This window comes from Ornithorhynchus anatinus, chromosome 13 (assembly GCF_004115215.2).
Source record: "Ornithorhynchus anatinus isolate Pmale09 chromosome 13, mOrnAna1.pri.v4, whole genome shotgun sequence".
Classification (NCBI taxonomy): Eukaryota; Metazoa; Chordata; class Mammalia; order Monotremata; family Ornithorhynchidae; genus Ornithorhynchus; species Ornithorhynchus anatinus.
Window position 1 is genome coordinate 23,742,620 of NC_041740.1, and position 26,826 is coordinate 23,769,445.

Genomic DNA, 26,826 nt, shown 5'->3' on the forward strand with positions numbered 1-26,826 from the left:
GACGCGGCTTGCTCAGGGTCACAGCGAAGGCAGGTGGCGGAGCGGGATCAGGACCCGTGTCCTCTGACTCTCTTGCCACCAAGCCACACGGGGAAGGCGTACAAGCCAGGGTTAGCGCTCCCCGGTAGCGACAGAGCGGGAAGCAGCGTGGCCTGGAGGATGAAGCCCGGGCCCGGGCTCCGGAGGACCTGGGGTCTAATCCCGGCTCTTCCACCTCCCTGCCGTGTGACCCGGGGTAAGTCGCCTGTCTTCTCTGCGCCTCAGTTTTCTCCACTGCACAATGAGGAGTCTCCCTTCCACTTAGACTGGGAGCCTTACGAGGGACGGGGGGACTCTGGCCGGATCGGCTTCGCAGCCGGAATGCTTAGAACGGTGCTCGACGCATGGGAACCGCTTCACAAATGCCGTGAAGACAAAATGGTCAGCGGGGGAGACTAAGGTGAGACAGACCGGTGCAGAGGATGCGGGCAGTCATGATTATAATAACGCGTCAGGCGCTCACTACGTGCCGGCCACGGTACCGAGCACCGCGGTAGGTACAAGGTAACCGGGTTGGACCCGTCCCACATGAGGCTGACAGACTTGATTCCCATTTTACAGATGAGGTAACCGAGGCGCAGAAAAGTTGAAGTGACTAGGTCACCCGGCAGACAGTGGCGGAGCGGGGATCGGAACCCAGGCCCCGCGGACTCCCGGGCCCGCGTTCTGTCCACCGGGCCACGTCGCTTCTCCCGTCGGGGGAGGGCTGGTGACGGGCGCGCTCCGGAAGCCATCTCTGCGTCTCGGTCCCCCTTCCCTCTTACCAGGTGCTCCCTCCCTCCCTCCCTCCCTCCCTCCCGAACCCCGGCTTTCCGAGGAGCTCTCATCCGCTTTGACCTGGGCAGAGGCGACTGCGGTCGGATCAAGTCCGAAATACGGCGCGTCGTTTAGCGTCCGAAGCGCTGGAACCTCGAACGTGGGCCACGTGGCCTACGGCCTGGGGATTTTGAAGGGTCGGCTTTTCGGGTGTCTTCGCGGACGTGGAGCCGCAGCAGCACACTGAGGAATCGGGACTTGGGTTAACTGAGCAAGGTTTCACCCTGTCTGGTTATTGGTTTTTCCGAACCGCGAGGGGTTGGTTTAGCAGAGGACACCCGTTTTTAGCCGCCGTTGCATTTTGCCAGCGTCCCTTCCCTGCGTAAGGCGGCTACTTTCTGCCTGGTGCCTTGGGGTAGCCCCGGGACTGAACCGTCGTTCAGATTCTCTCCCGATGTTCAGCTTGGACCCCGCACGCCTGTTATCCGGGCAGAGGTTTGGAAGGGAGCGGTTGACGGATCCCCGCGATGGGTCTCGCCCGCTCTGTATCCAGGGCCATCCCGGTAGAGTCCCGGATCGCTCCATTTTCCCGGTCCCCAGACCCAGCGTGATTTCCGCGGCTCGCGAAACGTAGCGGGGTCTTTCCTTTCGGCTTCCGCTTGGAGGGGAAATGGCCTCACACCGGCCACGTTGTCGTTAATCAGATTAAAAGGAGGTTCTCTTTGGGTCAAGGCCGGAACCCGTCGCGTTTTTCTCTCTTGGGAACCGTGCAGTCAGAAAACCGGTTGAGAAATCTGCCCGCCTCATTCTCATCTAACTCTGGAAAACGGAGGAAATGGGGCCTCGGGATTTGGCGGGGAAGAGAGTGTGAATGGGTGCGTTCTCTCGTCGGTATTATTTTTAGCTTGTCTACTGAGTGAAGACGTCGGATGTGCGAACGGCACGGAAAGCCACAGATCATTTCTGCTCAGCCCGGCCTGCGGTTTTGATTTCAAACGGAAACGGCTTTCAGGTCGTCCTCCGTTTACTGTGGGAGCTGGACCGGACGTTGTAGAAAGTGAATTAAAAAAACGAAAACACGAGTCGTACAGATGCTGATTGAATTTTAAGTGTTTTAAGGCTATTATTTTATTTCATTTTTTAGAAAATATGACTTACGTGAACGGCTGTCGTCTGGCGGCCGAATACTGACAAAATATACACGTGATGTAACCTTAACAAACTGCCATGCGACGGACGCGTTACGTAATGAAGGAATTGACTATATAAGAGCTAATCTAGCGTCGATTCAGAGTGAAAATTTACAATATGTCCGATACCTTAAAAAAAAAAGTTTTCCTCATCTGGCGGTCAGTTTTTTTTCCCCCTAATTTGTTCGTAACGTCGTCCCCCCGGGATGCGGTCCGAACGGCTTCCCTAGTCGGTTACAACCTGAGGGACTAAGCACTTCTCTCTGACCTCGCTGTCTTCGAAGGTGATCTTCTTGTTTCTCTTCGGGTCTATCCACGAGTTGTGAATCACGGCGTTATTGGGCGTGGGATCCGCCTCCACGATGGAAACGACTCGCTTTTTCATTTTGCTTCTCAGGACCTTTTGGAATTTCTGCCTAGTGAACGCGTACAGAAGAGGGTGAAATATGGTGGTCCCATAGGCCATGACTAGAAAGCACAACCTCAGCTTTACCAAAAGGTCACTTGGGCCCAAACACAGGATCGTGGTATTTAAAACCGAAATGGGCGTCCAGCAGAGCAGAAACGTCGAGATGATCAACAGGGACATTCGGAAGACTCTCTTCTGCCTCTCCCGTCGCTCCCGGTGCCGTTTGACCGCTCTCCGTAGGGCGATTATGACCGAGACCGAAGTTCTTACCCCGAAGACGACGTTTCTTCCGCCGCTGCCCTGCGACACCTCGGTGGTCTCGTGCGTGGTCAGGGAGATGGTCTTTTTCTTTCTCGCCTTTTTCTTTGGCCCCGTGGAAAACCGCGTGCCTATGCGGATGTTCAAGGCCTGGAGGATCTTGGTGTACGTGATCAGCATGACCACGACGGTGAAGAAGAAGATCGGAATTTGCACCAGGAGGTGGTAGTACACGCCGAGTTCGGTGTGGTACTCGTTGGCGCTGACGCACGGGAGCGTCTTGTTTTCCCAAGTGCTCTCGCTCTGGGGACTGAAAAAGTGGACCTCGATAAAGGGAATCAGGAAGGAGAAGAACGAGACGATCCATATCGAGGTCATCAGCGCCACGGCCCTTCCCATGGTCAGGACTCTGTTCGCCGGCTTGACCGAGATGTCGTAGCGATCCAGAGTGATGGCGAAAACGTTGATGGCCGTGGAGACGCTCGCGAAGGACACGCAGGCCTCGTGGAAGCAGCAGATGAGAGCCGTGTTACTCTCCAGCGAGAGCAGAAGGATAACTATAGTTAGAGGGATACAGCCCACGCAGATGATCACATCCAGTACGTGGAGATTCATGGTGATGATGTTACTGACAGAATTGATCAAGTTGGATTTCATGCAGTAGAGTACCAGTACGGTGAGGTTGCTGCCGAGTCCCAACACAATTTCTAACGTGAGAAATCCGGCGAGAGACGCTTGGAAGCTCAGTGGGTATGAGAGTGGTCGGTACATGTCGGTGTTGAGGTCGCCGGTGTCATCTCGAACTGTGATGTTCGGTTCGGACTGCATGTTGACTTCCGGGATTGGGGAGAGACACATTCTTTTGGAGCGGCGGGGTCTCGTCCTAGAAGGCGAGATAAAATAAACCGGTTGATTTGGACGCTCTGCGCGACTGGGAGAGAGACGCTCGCGGGGGCGTTGGTTGCCTGTCAGAGCCTGGGGGGGGGGGCGGGGGGTGTCCCCGTGCGTGGTTAGGTCCGCGTTGGAGTGAAAGCAGGAGCTCTGAGGGGAAAATCTACGACGGGCGAAACCGAGACCACGTCCCGGCGGGACAGGCGCCGTCCCGGGGTAGGGCGACCGCCGTCCGGGTCGTTCCCGCGTCCCGCGAGGTCGCTTAGGGAGGGAGGGCGTTCCAGGGGCCGGGCGGGGGGGGGGGGACACGGCGTTTGCAGAAATAAACAAGGGGTTTATTTCCAAATAATCGGGAAATAATCTTTCCTTAGAGGCAGAGTCTAGTAGTTTGGGCCCGTGGAAACGACCCCCCTCAAATCGAGACCTCTCAATTCCCATTCCGACGCACTCGAGCTGCCCCCTTCCTTACGTATTTGCGGATGAGCGGATGGAAATATTTGCCATCTTAACATACTCCAACAGAAGTGGTCTAAGGCGTGAAACGCGAGTGACCGGGAGGCGTGTCACGATTTCCGAACCGTGGGAGCGTAACTGGGAAGCGATCCTAAAGACAGAGACGGGCCGGTGGGGTTTTAGTTTGTAAACTCCCTCCTCGTGTGAGGATTTGGCTTCCCAAGTTGGGAACCCTTCACTGGAAAACAGAGACTCTACTCCTACTGGCACCGTAAAAACGGATGGTCCGGTAGAGCGATGTGAAATTGCCCCGGGTAAGGTCAAGTCTGCCGACGGGGGTTAAGCTAGCGATAGAAGGAGTGCGTTTCTTTGGGATCGGTCGCCCCCAGCCGAGAGGGTCACGAAGTAAAACGATGTCATTCGGTCCTTCGTCCGGCCGATGTCCCTCGGGACCGCACCCTCCCTCGTTTGGTGCCGCCGGCGAGTTGAAATGTCACTGCGAGCATTCAGATCCTACGTGTTTGGAATGATGCTCGAGATACAGGTTCGCTTAGAGTAAAACCTCAAAGTTTTATTGGGCGGGGGGCGGGGGGGGGGGGCGGAGAGCAGGGTCGAAGGGCATCTCGCCGGCGGGGGATTCGGGAAACGTGAAACCGGCTGGGACGCGGTCTTAGGACGGCCGGGCTAAATATAGGAAGGAGAGAGAAGTTCACGCTCGTGCTAATTCCAACAGCCCTGTACTGGGGCGTTAGCTAGAGTGACCGAGCAATGGCTAAATGTAAGCTGCGACTCTGCCCCCTCCGTGGTCTTTTCTGCGCAGACGGTAGGTGTAGATCGAAATCAACTCGCGCTACACCGTCCGTCGCTCGACGGTACGTTTTAAACACGGCGGGTCGAGTGAGAGGATGCCCGGCCGAATCCCCAGGTGATCGAGGAACCTTTCCGCGATCGTCTCACCCCTGCACCCCTGGCAGGCTCATTTCAGGATAGGGAGATCCCCCGTGCCTGAGCCGACACTCCTCGAGACCGCGTTTCAGCTGGGATTCTAAGGAAACGACGACACCCAGGGAACCGCACCGAGTTGTCTCGGTTCTCCGCGCCCCGTTTCAGCCCGAAAACGGGCAGAGGCGTGCGTCGGTTCAGACGGGGAGCGGCCCCTGGCCGAGAGGGAAATCGCGCGGATGCGGACGGGTCGGACGCGGGCCGGGTTTTCGGGGCCGACGGGCGGAACGTCGGGACTCTCTCCGTCGGAGCGGTTGGGTTTTCAGCGAAATCGGAGCAGGGATGGCAAGTTAAAAAGATGGTTAAGAAAACCCACCTCCCCTGGACTTGTTAAACCGGGGTCGGGAACATGCAGCTTCTGACCTACCTGGATTCTGTTGCCTCAGGGGCTTTTCAGCCTACTACAGCAGCTTCTCATTCCCCGATACCTGATGGCACGGACAGGTTTTTGACACAGATTTTCACCGGGAACCGGCGAAGCAGCTGGGCTCTCTTTGGTGCCTCGTCGAACCCCTTGCATTCTCTTTAGCCCCGGCGCTTCGGCAGCCAGATTTTGGTTTGGAAAAAGAGACTGACTTTCCCCGGTGGTTTCCTAATAACCGAGCAGAGCGTGCGGTACCCGCCGCTTGTGTTCGCTATGCCCGTAAAAGCCACCGGTACCGAACTTGCTTAGGAGATGTTAATCCTATTCCCCCTCGCCTGGTGGGGCCGTGTATTTTTATTTTCCAGGATAGCTGGAAATAAAAATCCAGACAGCCGATCTCTGGCTTCGGAAATGTACTTAAGCATCCTTCGCTTACAACCGTGCGTGTGTTTTTATAGTACTCCCGCTCCTTAGCTCGGAGCGCTGTCTCTGTCACATAAGTTGCATTAGACTGTAAAATCCAGTTCGTGTGCTTTTGAGAGAAACCATCTGCCATTTAATCTGGTTTATTTTCATTAAAGGAGGATACATAAGGGGTCATAAAATGCAGAGGAGAAACTAGCCATTAGTCATTGTGACAATTGATAGGAATAACTTAATGTGCAGTGCCGAAAAAGCCTGATAGAGCTTCCTTTAACTCGCCGGCGAAGGAAACGCATTCCCCTCTCGGAAATTCCTGTTTTCATGGTTTCTTCACGAACCGGTAGTTTCCGTCACACCGGAATGAAATAGAAATTCCTTAAAAAAATGCTCACCATTTTCCTGGCGGGTACGTAACTACTGCATTGATCTCCTTCCCCGGGAAAATTGTATCCTAGGCCTTCTCCAGATATTGCCGGAGCACCTCCGTCCGAAGCGGGGCCGGGGGGGGAGGGTTCCAAGTTTTCCTTTTAATTCCTTTCCGGCTTGGGAACGGACAGCGTGAGGAGATCCTGCAGTCCGCGGATCAGGCGGCTAGATGAGACGCCCGGTCAGGTGCGTTCTTCAGCTCGTCGGCAGTAGAACGTAATCAGATGCTCCGTGCCCTTGTGAGGGAGAAGGAAGAAGGGAAAAGGGTTAAAATAGATGGCTTCGGAGAGGGGTTTTCAGTCCGGCGTCGATGGGTAACCTCAGGGGCGAGGGCTTTGACCCTAAAGGAAACGCCCGCGGGGACGGGAATGAATTCCCGGACCTTGGAAAACGAGGCAAACCTTTCCCCTCTGTCTTGTCAAAAGAAAAAAAAAAATCCAGCCGACGGTATTTTCTGAGCGCATCAGCGCTGCCCGCGTCGTAAAAGAAAAACGAAACTCGACTCGCGCACCCGGGAGGAGGCTTTCCCCTCCGCTCCGTCCCGCTCCCATTTTCTCAAAGCTCCCACGGCTTTGCGGACCCGCGGGTCTCGGGAACGGCCGGTTCGCTCTCCGCGCTCTCGGGTCCCTTCCCCGTGATAGCGTTTGCCAGCTGCCCCGAGGGGCGTTGTCGCGCACGTAATTATTTGCCCGAGCTTCACATCTTACTGGTCAGAGCGGACCCGACGCCCGGGTAGGACCCGTTTGCCCGGATGGGACCCCCTGAGCGGTCGAAGCGTACCGCCGATGCCGAGGAGGGAGCGCGGGTGGATTAGTTCTTCCTCAGGTCCACCTGATCCACCCGCGTACCCCGGCGTCGACCGAGCGAGTCGACGCTAAGGGGTCGCGGAGCACATCCGATTTCCGGTCGGACGGGGGAACCGGGTAGTCGGAAAGTACGGCCGTGCCCCCTTAAGGAGCGCGGACCCCCCCCCCCCCCCCGGGGGGGGGATTAAGAAATCTGAACGGGTCCGAAGTAGCTTAAGGGCCGCGGTCTTTGTGTTAAACATTCGGTGTCTTTCTGATCGAGCGGTGCCCCTCACCGTTTCATCCTGAAGCGAGTCTTTTTCGACGGGGAAGGAAAAAAAAAGCCCCAAGCAATAGAGAGGCAAGGAAAGGACCCAATTAACCCGGAGCAGACTCTCCTAATTGAGTCTGGACTCGGACCCTTTTCCGGACTAATTCGGCCAGACCCTGCCCCCCGCCGTCCCCGAGGGCCGCTCGGCGTGGAAAGAAAGAAACGCGGCTCACCTGCCCCGAAGGTTCGAGCCGTCCGTCACGGGGTCGGAGCGGCCCCCCTCCGGACGGATTTCACTCCGTCCGCTCGTCAGCGGAGCGGGGGGGTCGGGGGGGAGAGGGTCGTAAGCGTCTCTTCGGAAAATGACCGAGGCGGCAACGCGCCCCCGGACCCGGCCATTGTCTCGGCGGGACCGCCGCCGGCGGCGTGCCGCTTCCGGGATGCCGCGGACTTCGACCCTTCCCGCCCGGGCGGTCGGCGACGGGCCCGGGGACGCGGAACGAGAGGCGCTGAGCGCGCCGCGGCCTCCCCGTCCCCGGAGGCGGCGTCCGGAGTCAGCCTTCCTGAAGAGGGACGGCCGGGTGGCTCGGAGGAGAGCTCGGGCCGGGCGGCTAGCGCGGAGTGACAGCCTGCCTTGTGGCTCCTCACTGCGGAGAGATGCGGTGCGTTCACTCATTTTGATTGGCCGGCGGCGCCGGGCTTAAACTGAGCTTCGTGTGTATCGGAGTGACTCCCTCACCCCACCCCCAGCCCTCCCCCCCCCCCCCCCCCACCCCCCGGCCCCTTCGACTATAAGGAAGCTTTCAATAGGGAGCACGTCTCTCAGCGGATTACATACGGCCCTCGAGTAGGTCGTGCGTGGCGGAATTGCTTTTGTATCCGATCGACCCGTTGCGCTCTCTCGGCGGGCGGGCCGCCCGGGCGTTCCGCGGCCGGGGTACCCCTCGGTAGAAGACGCCCCCCCCCCCCCCCCCCCCCCCCCCCCCCCCGCCGGGAAATCCTCCGTTCCGTAACCCGGAAAAATCGCCGCGTCTTCGCCGGGGACCACGTTGAATCCCGACCAGTGTGTTCGCGTGCGGGTCGTCTTCCCCGGTGCGTCCGGAATCAGTACCCGGGCGCCATCCGATCGAAGTCGGTCTCGGGGGCCCTCCCGAGAAGGCCGATCGGAGGTTCTCTCGAGAGGAAAACCGGTCGGGCCCGGCTCACGACGCGGAAGATTTTTTAGGGACCCCGTGGCGCTCTCAGGGGTTCGCCCTTCGGCGGCCGGAGGGCCGCGCGCCCCCGTTTTCGGAGAGGTCGATCTGTTCTAAAACGGCCACTCGGCCGGTGGCCGTTTTCATCCGGGGCGGTCGGCCTCCGGCCCGCTCGCGATCAGGCGCTTCCCGCCCGGAGCGGGAAATTCTAGTCGTTCGCTCTTTCCGATTCCCTCGGCCGCTACGGGGCGGCAGGAAGGGAGGATCTTCCGCTCCCGCAGGTTGACCTGGCCTTTCGTGATCGGAGCGATAGCTGAAAGATGTAGACCGTCAACTAAAGATGTGCCGGCGGAATAAAACCCACGAAAGCAAACGAAATGAATGAACTTGGGGCTTTAGGAATTACTCGTTTAAGGCATTCCGCGCCCGGCGGCGCGCGGTGAAGGACCTGAGCGCTCTCGTGTTTTCGGGTGCAAAGGGGAAAATCTACCGGAATGTAATTGTTATTTCGTTAGGATTTTATGATCCGCTATCTCCCGGGAAGGCTGCCCCAAGGATCCTCTCGTACCTCGCTGTGCTGAGAGACGTTTACGAGAGTATTCCGCGGTGGTTACCTGGATCACTTCAGCGTATTAACCGTGGTTAATATTCCCTCCTGCCGGTTCACCGCCGGTGGGTCTTGGCAATACGCGGAGGGTGTCTCTCGCCGGGGGGATCGACGGGCGTCCCCTTAGCGCTTACCGTGTGCGGAGCGCTGGACTGAGCGCTCGGGAGAGCGTGGTGGAACAGGGTTGGTAGACGGTGAGCCGAGAACGCGGACGGGTCTGAAATGGAGACTGGGATATTCCCGCGGGGTTCTTTCGTTCCTCGGAGGTTTGAGGGGACGGTCAGCGGACCGGTCACGTGGCGAAATGCTCGGCAAGGCTTAAACGGGTCATTTTCCGAAAGGGAGGAGAGCTCCGGAACGGGCAGCGTGGCTCAGTGGAGAGAGCCCGGGCCTTGGGAGTCCGAGGTCATGCGTTCGAATGCCGCCTCTGCCACTCGTCAGCTGGGGGACTGTGGGCAGGTCACCTGGCTTCTCTGGGCCTCAGTGGCCTCATCTGGAAGATGGGGATTAAGACCGCGAGCCTCCCGGGGGGCAGCCCGATGACCCTGTATCTCCCCGCCGCGCTTAGAACGGCGCCCCGCACGTAGTAGGCGCTTACCGAATGCCGACGTCGTTACGACCCGGTGGACAGCGCGGCGGCCCGAGAGTCGGAAGGGCACGGGTTCTAATCCCGGCCCTGCCGCGCGCCTGCTGGGTGACCTTGGGCAAGTCACTTCATTCCTCTGGGCCTCGGTCACCTCATCTGTAAAACGGGGATTAAGACGGTGAGCCCTCTGTGGGACGGGGACTGTGTCCAACCTGGTTACCTTGTCTCCGCCCCAGCGCTCAGAACGCCGCCTGGCTCACCGTGAACGCTTAACAGATGCCATCGTTATTATTATTATCATTGTTATTATACGTCATTTGGGTAGGGGCTGTGAAGTTGTTCATCATAAGGATGGTAATTACAGTATTTGTTAAGCGCTTACTCCGTGCCAAGCACTGTGATGATAACGTCGGCGTTTGTTAAGCGCTCACTACGGGCAGGGCACCGTTCTAAGCGCTGGGGTAGACACGGGGTCATCGGGTCGTCCCACGCGAGGCTCCCGGTTAATCCCCATTTCGCAGACGAGGTCGCCGGGGCCCGGTGAAGTGACTTGCCCACAGTCACACAGCTGACCCGAGGCAGAGCTGTACCGAGCACTGGGGTGGCCAGCGGGTATCCGTTCATTCGGTCGCATTTACTGAGCGCCTGCCGTGTGCGGAGCGCTGTGCTGAGCGCTTGAAAGTGCGGTTTGGCAGCAGAGACGATCCCCACCCAACGGCGGGCTCACCCGAGCTCTGTTCTAAGCACCGCTCTGGGTGCCGCCTGCCGTCCTAGCACCGCGCGCTGGGGGAGATGGAAGGAATCCCTGCTCCACACGGGGCTCGCGGTCTTAATCCCCGTTTTCGGATGAGGCAGCCGAGGCGCCGGGAAGTTGAGTGACCCGTCCGAGGTCACGCAGCAGGCGACTGGCGGAGCGGGGGTCAGGAGCCGCGTCCCCCGACCCGCGAGCCCCGGGCTCCTGCCGCCAGGCCACGCGGCGGCGCGTCCCCCGTTTTCGGCCGGAGAGATCGAGGCTCGGAAGGGTCCGGTGAGTCGAAGGGCAACCTCTAAGCCGGGGGCGGGGGCGGGACTAGAACTCGGGACTCCCGCCACCCGCGAGATTCGTCTGCCCCGCCGAGTGCGTGCCGAAATCCGCCTCTCTGGGTTCCCCAGCCGTTGGGGGATTCGATTCCGCATCTGAGGGGAAGAGGCGCCGGCGGTGGTTTTGGCGTTTCGTGGCTCGTTCTGGCATTTGTTCGGTGCTGCTGGAGTTCAAGTCGCTAGACTGAGTGCCGGGGAAAAAGGGCTGTCGATTGGGAAACGGCCGCCGGCCTACCAGGAGCTCGCCGTCTGCGTTATGCCGGGGAGAAGGAATGAGAGGGAGGGGGAGAGAGAGGGCAGACAGACAACAGCACGGTAAACTCAGGTAAAAAAAAAAAAAAAAAAAACCAATGGAAAAAATACAAAAAAAGCGCACAAGCCCCCCCCCCCCCCCCCCCCCCAAACCAGGAAAAGCCAACCACCGCTGCTAGGAGGGAGATTTCTTCGGGCTGCTCGTTACGCCGGGCGGGGCCGTCCTTAATCCGAACCCTCCATCTTCCCCAGGCTCTCCCCCCCCCCCGTAAAAATCTCCCTCGGCCGGAAAGCCAAAGGCTTCACGTGGGCCACGCTGGCCCCGGCACACGGCGGGTTGCCCCGCCGACGGGCGACGTTCAGCGATCGGTGTCGATCCGGCGGCGGCGGATCTCCGGGCCACGACGGCGGGGAAGGGGGAGGCCCTCGAGACGGGGGCCGACGTGGCTCTCGGGTGTCGTCGGAAAAACGACGACGAGATCTGGGGTAGTCGGAAGAAGAACCAGTCGGAAGGGGACGTGGGAGGAGACACCTGTTCACCTCCCTTTCCCGTCAGCCAAAGCAAGTTGGCGGCGGCCACCCCTTCCGCCTGTCCGCGTAGATTCGTTCCCCGTTTTCTCTTCCGCGAAACGTTCCAGTGGCGTATGCGGTCCGCTGAAGGGGAGAGTTCGATTATTCCGAAGCAGACAGAGCCCGTTTCTCGGGGAACCGAGTCGGCCTTCGACGCGAACGGAGCAGTGTCGGAAACGAGTCGGATTAGGGATTCGGATCTCCTCCGTTCACTAACAGAAAACGATCCGGGAAGGGCATCGGATCGTACCGGCCGGCCAAGACGGTGTACGGAACGAGGTTCCCGTGGAAACGCGGACATTGACGCCGGTCCTCCGAACGCAGCTCGTCTGCGGTCATTTCGGGAATTTTGGGAGCTCGTGGAGAAGTCTGGCGACCAGAGACGCTTTGGCAGATGCCGGTTTCCTCTTCTCGGTCCGACTCTCTAGACCGCGAGCTCGTGGCGGACGGGGAGACGTGTCCGCTTAGGGTTACGGTGTACTTGTCCCAAACCCTTAGGACCGCGCTCTCCACACAGTGAGCGCTCGATAAATACCGCCGGACGGACGAACGCCCTGTGGGGCGAACTGGGTGGCAACAGAATCTTCCCAGTTCGGCCGGGTCAGCCGACGAACCGACGGAGCCGCGCCGCTTGGTGCGGCGCCCTGCACGGAGTAGGCCCTCGGGAGAGGTTGAATTACCTCAGATACCCTTTCTCGGAGCAAACCGTCTTGGACCTAATCTAAATCCTCCCCGGTAACGGGGTGGGAACAGTCGGGCCGGTTGACGTTTACAGGTAACCCCCAGACCTCGCCCGGTCTCTGTAATTCCGGGGGTTTCCGGGTCCAGTCCTCGGGCCGGCCGATAACAGAAATGGGCCGGCCTGCCCTCCGGGTCCTTTCATTCCCCCCTGCTCTTGCCCGGTTAGAGAAGCAAGGGGAGGGATGGAAAGTGCGGTGAGGCCCAATAAACGAAGAGGCCACGGCTAAACCTCGAGTCGGCTGGCCTCCGCCAGGTGGGTCCCGTAATCCGGGGCGGAGGAGCCGTTAGACTTTTTAATTTAACCTGTGCCGAAGGGTGGCTTTTAATCAGTCCCCCTCGGTCATTTCAATTTTCACTTCCATCTGCGCGCGCGTTTGTCTTTCACGGTCGCTGACTGTGCGGGGAACGTCGCTCTCGTCGCGCGCCTCATCGCCACTCCCTCCGCCGGGCCGTCCGGGCGGTCTCCGCTCCCGTGGTGTCCCCCGCTCCCTTCTCCCCGGCGCTCCGTCCCTCGGTGGCTTCGGCGGGGCCTGGCCGAGGAGCGTCTCTGACCTCCTCGGAATTCGTCGCCCGCCCCCCTGGCGCCGTAGAATGGTTGCCGTCTCCGGGTGGCGTCCGAGTCCTCGAGGCGGTAAATGTGACGGGTCGGCCGTCGAATCGCACTCTCCCGTACGCAGAGGACCGTACCGAGCGCTCGTTCATTCGTCGTTCAGTCGTATTCACTGAGCGCTTACCGTGTGCGGGGCGCTGTCCCGGGCGCGTGGAAAGTACGTTTCAGCAACAAAGAGAGGCGGTCCCTGCCCCCACCGGGCTTACAGTCTGGGGGTTGGGGGGGGGGGGGGCGGGAGGCAGACGTCAGAACACGTGAAGAGGCGTCAATATAAATAAGGAGAATTACAGATATGTACCTTTTATACGCAGGTGCTTGGGGTGGGTAGAGCAAAGGGAGCGAGGCGGGGCGACGGGGAGGGGAGGAAGAGCAGAGGCAAAGGTCTGGGAAGGCCTCTTGGAGGAGGCGAGCCTTCGGTAGGGCTTCGTTGGGGGGGGGGTGTTCGGCGGATTCGAGGAGGGAGGGAAGGCGTTCGGGGCCGGAGGCGGGCCGTGGGCCGGGCGTCAGTAGCGGGACAGGCGAAATGGAGGCCCAGTGAGAAGGTTAAGCCCCAGAGGGGTGGAGTGTGCGGGTTGGGATGTGGAAGGAGAAGAGAGGCGAGGCGGGAGGCCGCAAGGTGGTGGAGAGCTTTAAAGCCGACGGCGAGGAGTTTTGGTTTGACGCGGAGGTAGATCGGCAACCACCGGAGCTTCTCGAGGCGGGGGTGACGTGCCCGGAGCGTTTCTGTAGAGAGAGAATCCGGGCAGCAGAGTGACGTATGGACCCAAGTGGGGAAGAGAGACGGCAGGGCGGGAGGTCAGAGAGGGGGCCGAGGCCGTCGTCCGGTCGGGATCGGGTGGGCGGTCGTGCCAACGTGGCAGCGCTCTGGACGGAGAGGAGAGGGCGGCGACGCGGCGACGGCGAGACCGGCGGGCTTTGACGACGGATCGGAAGTGCGGGTCCAACGAGAGAGCGGAGTCGAGGACGACGCCGGGGTTGCGGCCTGTGAGACGGGAAGGACGGCCGCGCCGTCCCCGGGGACGGGAGAGTCACGGAGAGGGCGGGGTTTGGGGTGGGGGGTGGGGGGGGAAGGCGAGGAGCTCGTTAAATAGCACCCCGGTGGACTGATCGGTTCATCGTGTCCTGCGGAGTCTTCTCCTCCAGCCCGCTGGGATTGCCGGGGGACGTGATGAGCCGCTCAGTCCGTCAGTGCCCTTTATCGAGAGGTTACCGTGTGCGGAACACCGTACTGAGCGCCTGAAATCCAGGAACGCGTGTCCGGCTTTGTTTTCCCGTCGTAGCCTCCTGCTTCCTCCACCGCAGAGCCCACGGAAGGCTGTCGTTCATTCAGTCGTATTGACTGAGCGCCTACCGGGCGCAGGGCGCTCTGCTAAGCGCTCGGACAGTGCAGCCCGCATCCCTGCGCAACAACCAGAAAGGGGGAGGCGGACGTCGAAGCGAAACAAGGAGACGGGCGTCTACTTCCGGAAGGGAGGGGCCGGCTCTCCTTGCGGGAACAACTGGGAAGTTTAACCTCCGTGGCTTTCGGGTCCTCACGGTGGGTCAGGCCTTGCCCCCTCACCACTTCCCCCGTGGCCCGACGGAGATTTCAGGTGCCCCTGAGGGCCGGGTGGTCTCGCCCCCTGACCGGGCGTTAAAAATCAAGCCGGGAGTTGTCCCTGAAAGAACGTCACAGAGTAGGAAAAAGAGCAGGGTAAAAAATAACCCCGCAGAGTACCCGTAGCACGGAGTACATCTCAAATCCATCTGTTGATTCTCAGCGTGAGTGGGGAGGTCTTAACGTGGAGTTGGCCGTAATATCCGTCCAACCAGCCGAGAGGCCGTTCACGGCGGACTTGCGGGGGTGGGAAAGGCGGGCGTTTGGGAAATGTCAGGTGCCGGCGCCGCTCACGTTGATATCAGCTCTCCGGTCTCCTTTTGAACTTGTGTGAAATGGTGGGCCGCACCTTTTTCTTTCCTGGAAAACAGTACTCCGATCACCTCTCATCTACTGCCACGATATTACGAGTGCCTAAACTCTTAAAGCTGGGATCGAAATCAAGGATTTCACGTTCGGGTTTATTTGCCGTGCGTGCGGTGATATTTCCCCCCAGATTACTTCGCCTTGAAGCCCAGTATACTTAAAATCGTTCTTTCTGGGCATCTTTACGTCCGGTTTCAACTTGGCCCCGTTCCTTTTGGAAGCAGTAAGAGAGAGGTCGTCGTCTAATAGCGATAATAATAAGGAAATAACTGTGGTATTCGTTAAGCGCTTACTGTGTGCCAGGCACTTTAGCGAACGCTGGGGTAGTTACAAGATGATCAGGTCCCACGTGGGGCTCCCGTTTTAAGTAGGCGGGAGAACGGGCGTCGGATCCCCGCTCTGCCGTCGGTCGATCGGTAGTGTTGAGCGAGCGCTTACTGTGTGCGGATGAGGAAACCGAGGCCCCGAGAGATGAGGCGACCCGTCCGGGGTCACATAGCAGGCACGTGGCGGAGCCGGCGTTAGGACCCAGGTCCCCCGACTCCCGGGCCCGTGCTCTTTTCACCAAGGCCACGCCGCCGAGGGATCGTGAGCGGCATCTAGCTTGGTCTCCCGGCGTCGGGATGGTTCTCAGATCATCCCGGCCGGATTGGATCGGATAATGGTTTGGGAATCCCGCCTCGGGGCGGAGCCTGCAGCGTAAACGTCATGGCCTGACGGAAGGAGAACAGGCCTGGGGATCGGGGGATCTGTGTCCTGATCCCGGCTCCGCCGCTTACCTGCTCCGTTTCCTTGGACAAGTCGTTTGACCTCTGGACCCCGGCCTCCATCCAGACTGTAAGCGGTGGCTTAGCGGAAAGGGCGCGGGCTTGAGAGTCAGCGGACCTGGGTTCTAATCCCGGCTCCGCCAAGTCCCTTCTCCTCTCCGAGCCTCAGTTCCCTCATCCGTAAAATGGGGATTAAGGCTGGGAGCCCCACGTGGGATAACCGGATTGCCTCGTGTCTACCCCAGCCCTTAGAACGGTGCTTGGTACGTAGTAAGCGCTCACCCGTTACTATCAGGGTGTGCAGGGAGGATCTCTAGCAGCTCCGTCGTATTGTACCCTCCCAAGTGCTTAGGACAGTGCTCTGCACATAGTGGTTAATACGACCGATTGACTGATTCTCTGGGCCTCGGATTCCTCATCCGCGGAGACTCTAGGTTCATACCTCTTACTGCCCCAGAAATGCTTCCGATTTCAAGAAAACCCTGCTAACGTACGAGGAGGTGCACAGGCCTGTATCTGATTGATGGCCTTGATTACATCTCCCTGTCGCTGAAAAATGAAAAATCTTTGTCCCGGAGATTCTTCTTCAGTTGCCTGAAGGTAAAGATAGCATTTTTTTTTTTTTTTTTCGTTTCTTTGAAAGATCTTGGCAGAATCTCTCCCAGCTCTTAGGGGTAATCCCTGAACTCTGTCCTGACATTACCCTTCCTGAGGCGAGCTACGAGTTGGCTGGAATCTGATGCAAAGTCGATAGAGCCAAGCTAAGAAATGTCGACTCAGGAAAAACGGCGCGTACGTGACGCGGTCCTGATCGCCGGGATGAAATAACGTGAAGCGATTAAACCCGCAGCGGATGGTATAATTCCAAACGACTCCATTTCCGAAGGGTCGGCGGATGTCCCCCGGGCGAGGTGCCTGATTACGCCGGGGGTCCCCTTCTCCAGCTCACCACTGAAGAGAGTTGAGCGGGACTTGGCCGAAACGCTTGACAGTAATAACGGTTATAACAGCGTGAACGTTAAGCCTCTCGGAAGTGACCGTTGCCCACTTATTCTCGTGTGGGCACGTCCGCGCCTCGCAGAGCTCCTGCAGAAAGTGCGCGTCTCTGAAAGGCGCTCCGTAGGTTGCTCTGGTTGAAAGACGTCTGGTTCTCCCGTCGGCGCCGAGAGGTCGGTCGCAGGGGCTTGGATTCAGAGGCCTTTGGCGTTGTGATCGGCTTGCCTTGATGTCTGCCTCCCTGCCAGACCGCGAGTCCGTCGTGGGGTAGGGACTGTCCCCATCCGTCGCCGAATTGCACTCTGCAAGCGCTTAGTACAGCGCTGTGCACACGGTAAGCGCTCGCTAAATGCGATCGGATGAACGAAGGAATCGGGCCCGCTTTTAGAGCTGACGGGCCCCGAGGAATCAACCCGGGAAGCGACCGTCCCTGCCCGTTGCCGACCCGGACTCGGGGAGGCGGATCCTCGAGGCCGCTGCGTGAAAGCTGGAAAGCGGTCCGGGGTATTTACTGAGCGCTCACGGTGGACGGAGCCCTGGACGGGAGTCCCGGGGAGGGTGCGGTCCGACAGAGTTGGAGTCGATCGATCGATTTTTTTTATTTTCGGAGCACGGATCGTGTGCCGAGCGCCGCGAGAGTATAAAATGATCCGTCGTGTCGTGTAGTGTGTGGCGATACAGGATGGTACGACGTGAGTAAATGAGGTTGATACGGGTGAAGCGCTCAGGTGAATAGAATGCGGTGATACATACATATATCTTTTTACATATAGATATCGTCGATATACACAACAGGGTCGGTAGGCGCACTCCCCGCCTACGACGGTGGTGCCGTCAGATGGGGAGACGGCCGTCAGTATGAGCCGCAGGTGTGCGTCCCTCTAGGGAGCGCGTCCCTCGTCGACTCGTACTCTCCCAAGCACTTAGTACGGTGCCCTGCGCAGAGTTAGGAGCTCGGTAAATGCCATCGAATGAACCAACGAATGCGTAAGTGCCGCGGGGCGACTGTCGAAGGGCCCAGAGGGGACGGATCCCGGGGCGGAGGCGACGCGGAAGGGAGAGCGAGTCGGGGGAAAAGGGGGGTTAGTCGGGAAGGGCCGCCTGGAGGAGATGGGACCTTAATAATGCCTCGAAGGTGGAGAGAATGGTGGTCCGGTGTACGCGGAGGGGGAGGGAGTTCCGGGCTAGAGGGAGGACTAGGGGTCGGGTGGCGAGATGGACGAGACGGAGGTACAGCGAGTGGGTTGGCTTTAGAGGAGTGAAATGTGCGCGCTGGACTCTGGTAGGAGATCGGGTGAGGTGAAGTAGGAGGCGGCGAGGTGACTGGTAAGTAGGTTCCGGCCCACAAGGAATTTACAGTCTAGAGGGGGAGAAAGCCGTGAAAATAAATTATCGACATGTGAAGGGGGTGTTAAGTTACTGCCCCGCTAATTCAGTTGGGGTGTCACAGTGATTCTCAAGCCCACCCCGCCCGGGGCGTGTTATTTGCACGCATTTTCATGCCGAGCCGTAAGAGAAGCGGCGGGGCCTAGTAATGATGATGCTGGTATTCGTTAAGCGCTTACTACGTGCAGAGCACTGCCCTAGGCGCTGGGGTGGATGCAGGGTCACCGGGTCGTCCCGCGTGAGGCTCACGGTTAATCCCCATTTTCCAGGTGAGGGAACTGAGGCCCAGAGAAGTGACTCGCCCGCAGTCACGCAGCCGACAAGGGGCAGAGCCGGGATTCGAACCCGTGAACTCTGACTCCCGAGCCCGGACTCTTTTCCACTGAGCCACGCTGCTTCTCCATACTCTAGTAGATAGGGTATGGGCCCGGGAGTCAGAAGAAACCCGGTTCTAGTGCCGGTCCCCGCCACCTGCCTGCGGGGGGAACGTGGGCAAGTCACGTCGCTTCGCTGGGCCTCAGTTCCCTCATCTGCAGGCCGGGAATTAAGACGGCGAGCCCCGTGTGGACGGGGGACTGTGTCCGACCTGATTATCCGCCCGCAGCGCTTAGAACGGTTCCTTGCCCGTAGGAAGTGCGTCATAAGTACCCGCGCTATCCCCCTCTAGGCCGTGAACTCGTCGCGAGCGGGGAACGTGTCTCTCCGTCGCCGTATCTGTCGCACTCTCCCGATCGCTTAGCACAGTGCTCCGCGCCCGGGAAGCACTCGCCGAATCCCAGCGAACGGACGAATGAATTGGCGGGCCTCACAAGCGGTGACGCGCGGGGAGGCTGCAGCGCGGAAGACGTTCTGCGTCTTGGAGGGGCTGGAAGGATTTGCTGGTCCGCCTGGAGCGGTGCCCCGATTCGCCTCAGGTGGTTTCTCTTTGGTCTTAACCACGTTAAGCCGGGGTTGCTTGCTGGGAAAGCTGCACCTGTCCCGTTGGAGCGGGGGCACTTCCACAGTCCGGGGGGCGGGGGGGGGGGGTCTCTCGGAGAGCAGGACCGGGGCCCCGGTGGGGCCGGGCAGAGACAGCCGGCGCCGCGGCCGGAGGGGTGAGGGAGGCGGGACTCCGGGTGATTGCCGGGGGAAGAAGAATCCTGGAGCCGTGAGGGGATGATGATGATGTTGATCGTCGTATCTGTCAGTACCACGTATTGAGCCCTGGAGGTAGATGAGAAATAACCAGGTCCCACCGAAGACTCAAGGAGGAGGAACCGGCACCGAATCCTCGCTCTGCAGACGCGGCAGCCGGGGCACGGACAACGGAAGTGACGCGTCCCGGCTCACACGGCAGGTGAGTGGCGGACGGGGGATTCGAGCCCGGTCCCCCCGCCCCCCGGGCTCTCTCCGCCGGGTCAGACTGCCCCCCCCCCCCCCCCCCCCCCACCTTCAGGCCCTTCCCTCCTCCGACCGCCACGGCCTCATCGGGTGGCTAAGAGTGACAGAAATTTAAATGAGGAGCCAGAGGATATCGAAGCCGGCCGAAGCAGAACGCGGACCTCAGCAGAAACGGTGCCGTGGGTTCCTAAGTCGACGGGGCCTCGGTGGCCCGAGGTCCGAAAACAGGTCGTCTCGTCCCCGGATACCCCGCCGAGACGTTGCGTCTCTTGCCGGGTGGCGTACGTTTACTCGGATCCTACGGCAGTCCGCAGATTTGGCTCGGCTCGGGTGGAATCTGGGATAGAGGTATCCGTGGAGGCGGTTCGGTAGCGTTCCTCTTTGGAAGATGTGGGGAGGTGATTGACGGGAAGAGTTGTGCAGGTTAATCATTTAACTACAGGGTGGAAAGGCACCTTCAGAAACCAATGGGGAGAAGATTGGGGGACACACTTTACTCTCGTTTAACCTCCGTCGCGGACCCTTGGCTGTCCAGAGTCGGGAGGGTAGCAACAGCTCGGGCTTGAATTTCGATGAGAATCTCTGCTGAAGTTGAAAAGCACCGTGGCGCGGCGGGAAAGAGCACGGGCCTGGGAGACGGAAGGACCTGGGTCCCGATCCCGGCTCCGCCGCTCGGCTGCCGGGGGACCTCGGCCGGAGAAGTCACTTCGCTTCCGGGCCTCGGCTCCCTCGCCTGTAGAATGAGGATTAAGACCGCGAGCCCCACGTGGGACACGGACTGTGCTCAACCCGATCAGCCTGTGCCCACCCGAGCGCTCCATACCGTGCCCGGCACGTAGTAAGTGCCCAACAGATGTCATTTAAACATCAGACGACAGCCAGAGGACCAAGAGGGGTGACGTTCCCTGGCCGGGGATGTCTTTGGATGTATGAAATGGGACTGGGTCCCCGGCCTTCTACGGCGTCGTGGGCCCCGGGCGGGCAGGGCGTGATTCCTTTATTCAGTCGTATCTGTTGGGCGCGTAGCGTGTGGAGGGCGCCGTATTAAGCGCTCGGGAGAGTGCAAAATAACAGTAAACATGCAGATTCCCTACATGGCAGCGGAGGCAGGAGGGGCCGTGGTTGGGATCTCTTCCCGCTCCTGCCCTCCCCGCCGGGGCTGCTCCGTTTCCCGCTGTGAGGACTCTTCTCCGGCCCTCTCCCGGCTCCGGGGTCGTTAGAGGATTTCGGGCGGGACCGAAACGAAACCGAACCCCCGGGCTACGCAGCTGGCCGTGACACTGGACTTAGTGGAAGGCGTTCGGTGTAAATCCCGAGGGCAGATCGCGTGCCCTTCGAGGAAGCCGATTATCCGTTTTACAAAAGAGCCAACTGATGATTAAGTTTTCCTAGCTCCAGAAAGACACCTTAGGACTTTCTGTCTCTTTCTGTATAAAATATGTAAATCGCGGTTATAGAAGTTTTTTCCTGACTACCTGAATGTGAAGGGTTGCCATGGATTTAAATCTCCACGTTGAGGAGGAGGGAAGAAATTATTTAATTTACCTTAATCTGCTTCCAACCTCGAAGCTTCACCCACCTGACCGGGGATGCGCGTCGAGGGAGCGGCGGTACGGGGGACGGGCTGGAGCGAGAATAGGTTCGTGTCCCGGCCGCCGTCGTCCACGGAGGGACCGCGGAGTTGTGTAATTCGTTTGAATTTGCCTCCTACGTTGAACTGACCGGGGATATTGGTCGAGGGAGCGGTGGTGTGGGAAACGGTATTCAAGCTTAAGCAAGAGTAAGTTTATATTCTAGCCGCCTCTTTCCCGGGCCCCCGTCTTCCCCGGAGAGACTTCGTCTGCGAAGGTGTGAAATGCCGTGCGATTCCCTGTAAACCCGTCTCGGTTCAGAGCTCCCCTGCTGTATTGCAAATTCTTTGAAGGCAAGGATCGTCCGTGCTAATTCTGTCGCACTCTTCCGGGGATCGTTTGTACTAATTCCGCCGTACTCCGGGTGCTCAGTAATAACAACGTTAACCGTGGTGTCCGTTAAACACTTATTAGGCATTTCATAATAATGGCGATAACGACGACGGTATCGGCCAAGCGCTCGCCGTGCGTCGAGCGCCGTTTCGACGGCTCGGTTAGCTGCAGACCGATCGGGTTGGGAGGGGTCCGCGTCCCACCCGGGGCTCACGGTCGTAATCGCCATTTTATAGATGGGGGGGGGGGGGGGGGGCAGAGAACTGACTCGCCCAAGGTCGCCCAGCGGACGGGTGCCCAAGCCGGGATCGGAACCCAGGTCCTTCTGACTCCCGAGCCCACGCCTTATCCACTGGGCCACACCGCCTCCCGCTGGGCCCCGAGAAGCGGCGCGGTCTAGCGGATAGAGCGCGGGCTCGGGAGTCGGAACGTCCCGGGTTCCAGTCGCGGCTCTGCCACCTGACTGCTGGGTGACCTTGGGTAAGTCGCTTCACTTTTCCGTGCCTCAGTCACCTCACCCGGAGGAAGGGGATCGAGACCGGGAGCCCCAGGCGGGCCGGGGACTGGGTCCAACCCGATTTGCCCGTATCCACCCCAGCGCTCAGTAGAGTGCCTGGCGTGTCGGTTTGGAAATCACTTGTTCAGAGGCGATAGCGACGCCGCGGAGCGAATGGGTCCCCCGAGGGAGTGGGTGCAGGTGGACAACGGAAGGGGGCCCGGAACCTTGACGGACTCCCACGGTCGGAGGTGGGAGCCAGAGGAGGGACCCGAGGGAGTAGGAGGGAGGAGGATGAGGTGAGAAGTGTCAGTGAAGCCGAGGTCGGGTAACGTTCCCGGGAGACGGGGCCGGTCGGCAGCGTCGAAGGCGGCCGAGGGGTCGAGGGGGATTAGGGCGCCCCAGAGGCCTTCGATTTGGAAGGGAGGCCGTGGTCTTGGAGGCCGTCGATCTGTTGATCAGGACGGCTTCTGTGGAGTGAAGGAGGTGGAAGCCAGATCGTAGGGGATGGAGAGGAGAATAGGAGGAGGGGATGTGGGATCAGTTCGCTAGAGGAGCGTGGAAGCGTGGCCTAGCGGCAAGAACAGGTGCCTGGGAGTCAGAAGGACCCGGTTTCTAACCCCGGCTCGGGCACCTATCCGCTGCGGGAGCTTGGGCAAGGCACGCCGCTTCTCTGGGCCTCGGTGACCTCGTCGGTAAAATGGGGATCGAGGCCCGTGAGCCCCCCGTGGGACGGGGACTGTCCAATCCGATCTGTCTCTATCCACCCCACCTTAGTACAGTACCTGGCGCAGAAGTAAGTGTTGAACGAATACCATTCAAAAAAGGACGGGGCGATGACCGGAGGTTGCCGTGGGGTCCTGGGGGGGGGGTTTTTAAGGATAGGGGGAGACGTGAGCACGTCGGACAGCCGCGGGGAAGGAGCCCTTGTAGAGGGAGAGGATGAAGGAGGCGGTCAAGGAGGGAAGAAGGGGGGGGGGGGAGGGGGGGCGAGTGTTTTTAATAAAGTGGGGAGGGATGAGCCGGTGGAGATTTAAAGAGGAGATGGGCGGCTTCCTCATGAGATTCTACTGGAGAGTGTGGGAGAATTCAAGAGGGGCTGGGAGAAAGGTGGGCCTGCTCTGGGGCAGGGGCCGTTTCAGGGAGGAAGAGCAGCAGGTTACCAAAAAGCAGCCAGGAGAAGGGAGCCGCCAGGATGATTGCCACCCGGGGTTCGTTGGTCCCCAATTCACCGTATAGCACCATCCCAATCGTCCCCAGGTGGGGAACTGCAAAGGAGCCGATTAAAATGGCTCTGGGGCACTCTCCCCGCGGCCGACAGGGGCCACGGGCATCGCCTGCCGGGTCCCGCGCGGATCTCGGGGACCCCCCCCCCCCCCCCGCGCCCCCCAACCCGTCGGGCCCGGCCCGCCTCCCGCTGCCCCTCAATTTATACCGTGCCGACATGTTCGGGATCAACACCGGCGGGAGCCGGGTTTGATGTCCTTGCCACCCAGTTGCTCTTGGGCAATATTTAAACTGCCGTTGGGGTGAGTGGAGCGAGAACAGCGGAAACCGTAAACCCACCGCGTAGCACCGCTCAGATGTGCAACAGCAGCGCCGAGTGCTGGCCACGCAGAGCCGCAGGTAGCCATCCTGACTTGAGCTCAGCCGGGAGAGGGGGCATCTCTTTTGGAATAGGGGCTTGAGGAAGTTGGGAGTACCGTGAGGCGGAACGCGAGCCCAGCCCGCAGCGGCGGAGCCCAGCGAAGGGCCCACTTGACGTGCGTAGGCCGGAACCGATCAGTTCTCGCGGGTGGATCTCTTGGGTCCAGCTGGTAATCCAAGTTAGAACGGTAAGAAAAATAGTAGCGGCGGTGGTGTTTATTGAACGCCTCCCGGTGCCGACGCTACTCTCCCAGGCGCTTCGTACAGTGCTCTGCACACGGCAAGCGCTGGATAGGGACAACCGAGTAAACTCTTTGGCCCACACCCAGGTAAACCATCCCAGATTTTGCGATGTTGTTTGGAATTGCTGAATGTTCTCTTTCCCGGTGTTTTCCCCCTTCTCTCTGTGTGTGTGTGTGTGTGTCGCTCTCTCTCTCTGTCTGTCTTTCTGTGTCTGCCTCCGTCTCTCTCTGTCTCCCTCCCCTGCCTTCCCATTCCTCTCTTCTTCCCTCTTTTTCTCTCTCTCCCTATATCCATCAGAAAACCCCCCACCAAAGAAGCACTGGACCCTAAACCCTGGGCGACATCGTCGGGTTAATGAACGCTCTTAGAGCTCAGAGGCGAAACGGGCAGTCAAGAACCTGTAGCTGTCCTCCAGACAGGGTATGTATTTAACTCATTAACGGAAGGCAATTCAATTACCCCGAATACCTGTGTCTCCAATCTGACCCCTCTCCATTCCGTATAATTCAGTTTGGGCTCCAGTTTCGAGATTTTACTCCCCGTGTATTGCTAGATGTTGATTCAGTCGGGTCGGATCCGGGATCGTCTTCCGCGTGCGGACCTCGGGCCGGTGATTTTTGAGCGAGGCAGCTGCCTCGTATCTAGTTTTCCGGATCCAGGGAGAAGGAAGATAAAGTCTGAATATTTTTTCAAGCCGTACCCTTCCTGTACATTTCATCCCGTCGATTCGTTTTCGTTTCCCGCAAGTACCGTGTCTCACGTATACTCTAGGCGGATAAGTACATGAGAAATAGTTTTCCGTGTCGGCATCGATTGCTAGTACGTACCGACGCAGGGTACCTTTATTGTCTCTCGAGCGAGCGGGAGCGTGTTTTATGGTTCGACGCGGTGAAGCTGCTGAGACTGTGATGTCATTCCTGAAATTCCACGTTCGCTTCTGTTCTTTAAATCCCAGGGAAACCATAATAGGGAAGCATCCTTTTTACGCAGGTTGTAGCCAGACCTCTTCCTCTCGGTCCTAAATCCGTGGAACGACTTGCACTGAAAAGTTCGGTTTCTTGGAGTCACGGGCAAGAACCCAGATCCGTCGGTCGAGCGGACGTATTTAGTGAGCGCTTTTCTTTGCGCAGAGCGCTGTGCTAAGCGTTTGGGAGAGTACAGCGTAGCAGAGTTGGTAGACGCATCCCCTGCCCACAAGGAGTTTAAGGTCTAGGGGTGGAAACAGACATTGATAAATTTCAGATATGAGCGGAGAGACAGCGTAGCGGATAGAGCGCGCGCCTGGGAGTCGGAAGGTCGTGGGTCCTCAGCCCGGCTGCGCCACTCATCCGCTGTGCGACCTCGGGCGTGTCGCTTCACTTCTCCGGGCCTCGGTTCCCTCGTCCGTAAAATGGGGATTAAGACTATGAGCCCTCTGTGGGACGGGGACCGTGTCCAACCCGATTTGTCTGTATGTCCCCCAGCACCTATTACAGTCCAGAGTAAGCGCTTACCGAATGCCGCAGTTGTCGTCGTTTTTATTGTCACTGACCCTTGGCAGATGGCTGTGACCAGTGCGGCAGCTTGCCGCTGGCCGGTCATCGGGACACGTGATGGCCTTCTGTGAGTGGATGCTCAGCCAAGATGGGCACGCTGGAAAGACAGACACAGGCCCTGGCTGGGCCCCGATTCGTTCGATTCATTCGGTTGTATTTCTTGAGCGTTTGCCATGCGCCAGGCACCGTACCCAACACCTGGGAGAGGGCGGTAAAACAGCAAGCAGACCCGTTCCCTGCCCAGGAGGAGCTCGCATAGTCTAACCCAGCAAGGACTCGTCCCTATGGGCTCCTGGATCTTTCAAACAAACTTTTCAGCCGCACCCGAACCCCCGGGCCAGAGTCCATCGGCAGCGGCGAATGCCGGACGGCTGATAAAGCAACCCGACACCGGCACCGTTCCCTTCAGCGCGGGCGTTGCCGCGCGGGGACGGTCGGTCCCGGGCCCGAATCTGGCGCTGCGGCTCTTCTCCTCTCTCCATCTCTCTTTGAAGCAGCAGCAGGAAGGGAGAAAGGAGTCGCTGAAAATCTTAAATCCCAGTTGACACCAAAATGTTCACTAGATTCTTGACTCAGTCTCCCTCAGAAACACGTGGCAATTGCCTAATAATAATAACGGCGATGATGGCATTTATCAAGCACTTACTATGGGCCGGGCAGTATTGCAAGTGCCGGGGGGGGGGGGGGGGGATACACGGTAATCAGGTTGTCCCACGGTGGGGGGGGGGGGGGGGACCTCGCTGTCTTCATCCCCATTTTACAGATGAGGGAACTGAGGCTCAGAGGAGTTCAGTGGCTTGCCCGAGGTCCCCCAGCAGAGAAAGGGACATTAGCCTCCTCCTTTGCAAGAACCCAGGATGGTTTAAAAAAAAAAAAAAAAAGAAGCTGAATTTGGATTAATATCATTGTCCATTTGCTTCCACTGAAAGCTTTCATTTGTTTTGGGTTCTTTAATGCCCTAGTGTACTTGACAATATATTTAAAAATGACCGGAGCGTTTCTTTTGTTGGTCATTAGGATTAGAATTACGTTTCTAGTTTTTGCGTCTCCTCCAGTCTTCCCCCTCCATTTCTCATCTACCTCTCCCTCCCTCCCCCTTTTTAATGGTATCGGTTAAGCGCTCACTGTGTGCCAGACCCCGTACTAGGCACCGGGGAAGATTCAGGTCAGGCACAGCCCTTGTCCCACGTGGTGCTCGCAGTCTCGGGTGCCGTTTTACAGATGAGGTGACCGAAGCCCAGAGTCGTTCAGTGACCTGCCCAAGGTCGCATCGCGGACAAGCGCTAGAGCCGGGATTAGCCACCCGTGTTCCCAGACACGGGCTTTTTCTGTTAGGCCAGCGGCCTCTAGTTCATCCTCGCCTTCCTTCCTCTCCCTCTCTCTCCAGCCCATTGGTGGTTTTTTTTTGTTTGTTTGATCGCTCTGTTTTTCGGTATCGACTAAGCATTCACTATGTGCCAAGCACTGTTTTAAGCGCCGGGGGAGATACGAGGTAATCGGATTGTCCCACCTTGGGGCTCACGGTCTTAATCTCCATTTTACA

At 59.0% G+C, this 26,826-nt stretch overlaps 2 protein-coding genes across 4 annotated transcripts in view; one reads left to right on the forward strand and one right to left on the reverse strand.

The window, feature by feature from the left end:
* Positions 1-26,826, forward strand: part of COG5 (component of oligomeric golgi complex 5) — a 203,033-nt gene that overhangs the window by 52,746 nt on the left and 123,461 nt on the right. The window lies entirely within an intron of this gene.
* On the reverse strand, positions 1,882-7,936 carry GPR22 (G protein-coupled receptor 22). Of its 2 annotated transcripts, none has more exons than XM_007670976.3 (3): positions 7,501-7,936; positions 6,178-6,447; positions 1,882-3,535 (listed from the first exon to the last, which is right to left on the reverse strand). In XM_007670976.3, the coding sequence occupies exon 3, from the start codon at positions 3,508-3,510 to the stop codon at positions 2,212-2,214; it is 1,299 nt and encodes a 432-aa protein (XP_007669166.1). In that variant the 5' UTR covers positions 3,511-3,535; positions 6,178-6,447; positions 7,501-7,936; the 3' UTR covers positions 1,882-2,211. The 2 variants fall into 2 exon arrangements, with proteins under 2 accessions (XP_007669166.1, XP_028933809.1); XM_029077976.1 differs by having other exon boundaries at positions 5,366-6,447.

Bases quoted from the DNA above. Each gene is read 5' to 3' on its own strand.
- GPR22 (XM_007670976.3), bottom strand. From the start codon at position 3,510: ATGTGTCTCTCCCCAATCCCGGAAGTCAACATGCAGTCCGAACCGAAC.